Source organism: Trichechus manatus, unplaced genomic scaffold (genome assembly GCF_000243295.1).
Source record: "Trichechus manatus latirostris isolate Lorelei unplaced genomic scaffold, TriManLat1.0 scaffold00103, whole genome shotgun sequence".
Lineage (NCBI taxonomy): Eukaryota > Metazoa > Chordata > Mammalia > Sirenia > Trichechidae > Trichechus > Trichechus manatus.
Genome location: NW_004444039.1, coordinates 7571365 through 7575201, shown reverse-complemented (window position 1 = coordinate 7575201; position 3837 = coordinate 7571365). Strand labels below are relative to the sequence as shown.

The 3837-nt window shown below is 41.4% G+C and overlaps 1 protein-coding gene across 2 annotated transcripts in view; it reads right to left on the bottom strand.

Moving 5' to 3' along the window:
• The window catches only part of CAP2 (cyclase associated actin cytoskeleton regulatory protein 2), a 186158-nt gene that overhangs the window by 101286 nt on the left and 81035 nt on the right, over positions 1-3837 (bottom strand). For both annotated transcript variants that reach the window (XM_004382980.1, XM_012557453.1), the window contains one exon: positions 787-864. In XM_004382980.1, the coding sequence (XP_004383037.1) occupies positions 787-864 (78 nt within the window). The remainder of the gene's footprint in view (positions 1-786; positions 865-3837) is intronic.

Here is a 3837-nt window from a genome sequence, read left to right as displayed (position 1 = left end):
CATCCCTCCCTCCATCCATCCCTCCATCCCTCCATCCTTCCATCCCTCCCTCCATCCTTCCCTCTGTCCCTCCATCCATCCCTCTATCTCTCCATCCCTCCATCTACTCATCCCTCCATCCCTCCCTCCCTCTTTCCGTCCCTCCCTCCCTCCATCCATCCATCCTTCAATCCCCCCTCCATCCCTCCCTCTGTGCCTCCATCCATCCCTCTATCCCTCCATCCCTCCATCTACCCATCCCTCCATCCCTTCCTCCCTCCCTCCCTCCATCCATCCTCTATCTGTCTATATCTATCTTACTTACGGAATTGGAGCTAACCAAATTTGTACATAGAATTTATAGTAGAGAAGTTTTGATGATCATAGCAATGAGCAGTTTTTGATAACAAAGCTGCACAAAATCTGAACTAAAAACTAGTACTAAACACATCCTTGATCATAAAAATCTTGTGAGACAGGTAAAAGGAACAGAATACCGATGAGATGAATAAGTTAACCATTTAAACTGATGATCTCAATTGCTACAGTATACTTCTGGCCATAATGATATATCAGTAGTAAGAAGACAATATTGCTCCCCCCCAACAATTGGCGTGCATTTTTAAAACACTTACCTATTAAGAATATGAAAACAGAAGAAACGTTCCACGTCATAATCTGAATTGGAGATGGGACCTACATGTGCTGTAAGTCTCAATTCTGGGGATGTCTCTTACAGTACACAGTTCTATTGGTTTCTTGTTTCTGTCTTACACTGCTCATCCCCTAGACAGCCTTGTCTCTTACCTCTTGGGGTTGTTGGTACCGAGAGGCCATCAGAAGGAAAGCCCGCTGTGCCTGGAAGGCGCTGTGCACCATTTCTGCCTGGGAACAAAGAAGGAGATTGCAGTTTAAATGTTTGAGCTCCTAAACAAAAAGCTACCGAAGCAACCTGAATGTTCATCAGTGGATGAATGGATAAACAAAATCTAGTATAGCCATGCAGTGGAATATTGCTCAATCATAAAGAGAAACGACGTTTTGATACATTCTGTGGCATGGATGAACACTGAAAACATCATGCTAAATGAAAGAAGCCAGTCACAAAAGACCACATGTTATATGCTTCCGTTTATACAGAATGTCCAGAAGAGTCAAATAGATAGAGACAGAAAGTAGATGAGTACTTGCCAGGGATTAGGAGGCAGAGGGGAGGAGAGGGAAGTGGGGAGTGATTGCTAATGGGTATGACATTTCTTTCTGGAGAGAAACTATTCTGGAATCAGATAGTGGGGCTGGTTGCCCAACTTTGCGAATATACTAAAAACCACTGAATTGCACACTTTCGAAGAGTGAACGTTATGGGGTGTGAATTGAGACGCTGTTAAAAAACTCTGAGTGTCAAAGTGCAACTGTTTTCAAAGGGTGTCTCTCCGATCCTCTTACACTGGGAGCCCAAATCTGCTCTGTGCTTTCTGAGCGAGAAAAGGATTGTCCCTTAAGTCATTCTGGTGAAGATGCTCACCTACAGCCAGCAGCGTCTACAACTGCTCATTGAGACGGATCTGGAAGAGATTCAGTGCTGTTGGGTGGCCCTGGTGGAGGAGACCCTACTGGGACATGTCCCCCTAAAAAGAAACTGTGCAGGTGGGAATGCCCTCAAACACACGGAATCATACTCCCCGTCCTCACCTTCTACCAACTCTTAACTAATTCTTTAATTTTTTAAATTAAAAAATCACAGAAAAGTACCAAGAACAACATAGTGATTCCCAATATTTTTATCCTCATTCAAATATTTGTATTCAAAGATTAACAGAATTCTCTAGTTGTTTTTAAATCACAGTTGTTTTTATAAAATAAAACATTGATTTTTAAATGATTTTTAAAAAATGCAGAGTTACAACAATTACAGTTAAGATAGGCCTCACAACCTAGAGACACTCATTATCGACATTAGCTGAATATCACTAGAGCCACCTGCGAAGACAGATACGCTGAGAGACTTTTATAAAATGAGATTGTACCCTAGCTGTTATTTCTTAAAATAAAAAGTATACATTTTAATTATGATCAAACAGTACAGAGGAAAGAAAAAGAGCTGTTAAATTTCAGAGAAAAGTTTCCGTACTATGAGTTAGCATGTCCTAAGTGATCATTCTAAGGTAAAAATAAAAAAAAAAAAAAATCATAAAATATTAAGAGGTTGGAATAGTTATGTTTGCATTTTGAATGTCATGTTACTATTTTAGATGACACCGTTTTATGCCTGCTGGGAAAGATGAGGACATACAGACCCTCCCACTTCCTTCCATCCCTGACCCCCTGTCTCCCGTAGTCTTTAGTGAAATCATTGTTTGTACTTTGCCCAGGTGACAGCACTCATATTCTATCTGGAACATTAATTCCCACTGTGGTTTAGTATTAGTTCTGCATTAAGCACGTTGACGGGTTCCCACACCTCATTTTACCATGGGTGAGTTATTTTGATTTTTTTTTTACTGACTGGACCCTCAAAATCAAGAATTTTCTTTAAAATGAGCTCCTCGTTGCTTTACTTCTCTCAAGTTTAAGCATGTCTCCTTGCTGTCTTTATATTTTAACAATATCTTGACTGACTATCATAGCCTTGGGTCATTTCTTTCTCTATATTCAGGCGGCATGGAGCTAAATGTTTCAACGCGGAGGTCTGAAGCCAGCTTGATTTTTTTCTTCCCCCTCCCTTGTAGGAGACAAGCATTTTCTGGCTTCGCATCTGAAGAAATACTTCTTTATCTCTGAGGTGTGACAGCTTAACTAAGATATGTCTGGGTTTTGAACATTTTATATTTCCTGAAACAGATTTGGTCCTTTTTTTCATTTCTGGGAAATTTTCTTTTCTATTTTTCAGTGTATCTTCTGTTCCATTTGTTAGATTTCCGGCTCAGAGACTCCAGTTATTACCCTCATGTTGTAGACTCTCTGCACATCTTTGTATCTTTCAGATGCTCGGATTGTCTTTAAATCCCTTGTCTACCCTCTATGTTCACTGCGATTACCTGAGTGATCTACTGTTAGTAAACCAATTTTCAAGTGTCTCTTCTACATTTTAGCCTTTCTAATTTACATGCCAGTTCTGCAGTGATGTTGTTTCATTCCTAGGTTTGTTTTGTTAGGCTTGCAATTTCCCTGTTCACTTGACTCTTACCGTTTTATCACCTTGTCCTAAAGTGATTTCAAAGATACGTTAATACCCGTACTAAGTTAGGCGAGGTTAAGTTATACTCTTGTGAAGCCATGATGAAGAATCCATTTCTGTCCCTTAAGTCTCATTTTCCACAGGGGTGAGCCCACGTCTGTCCTCTGCATGCTGTGTTCCTTTCTGACACACTCTTTACAGTTGCCATACTGGTTCCTGTCATCTTGCCCCTGCTTGAGCGGCTCTGTGCAAATATTCTAATTACCCTGATAAAGTGTGGGTCAGTCTCTTGCCACCATATTGGAGACCAGTTAATTTTCCCTTTCAAGCAACAGTTTGAGGGCTAAATGGTTTGTGTTCTGTCAGCTCTTCCAGGGCCTGGTGGAATAGGGGACAGGGAAAGGGAGAGCTCAGCTAAGGTGATGTCCAGTCCTTATCTGAGTACCTGAGTGCTGCTCATTCTTCTGGGAATTCGTTAAACAGCCCTTCCCAGGATTCACTCCACCTACTTCTGACACCCGCCCTTCTGACGGGATGGTGCCCACAGACTTTATTTAGACCACTTCTCTACTTCGGAACTTAGTCCTGCAGCCTCCGCATCCACAGAGGGAGGCAGCCCCATGGCTTCCTTTTCCTGTTTTATAGTTTCCTTTCCTGATTTCCTTTCCTGATTTCCTTTC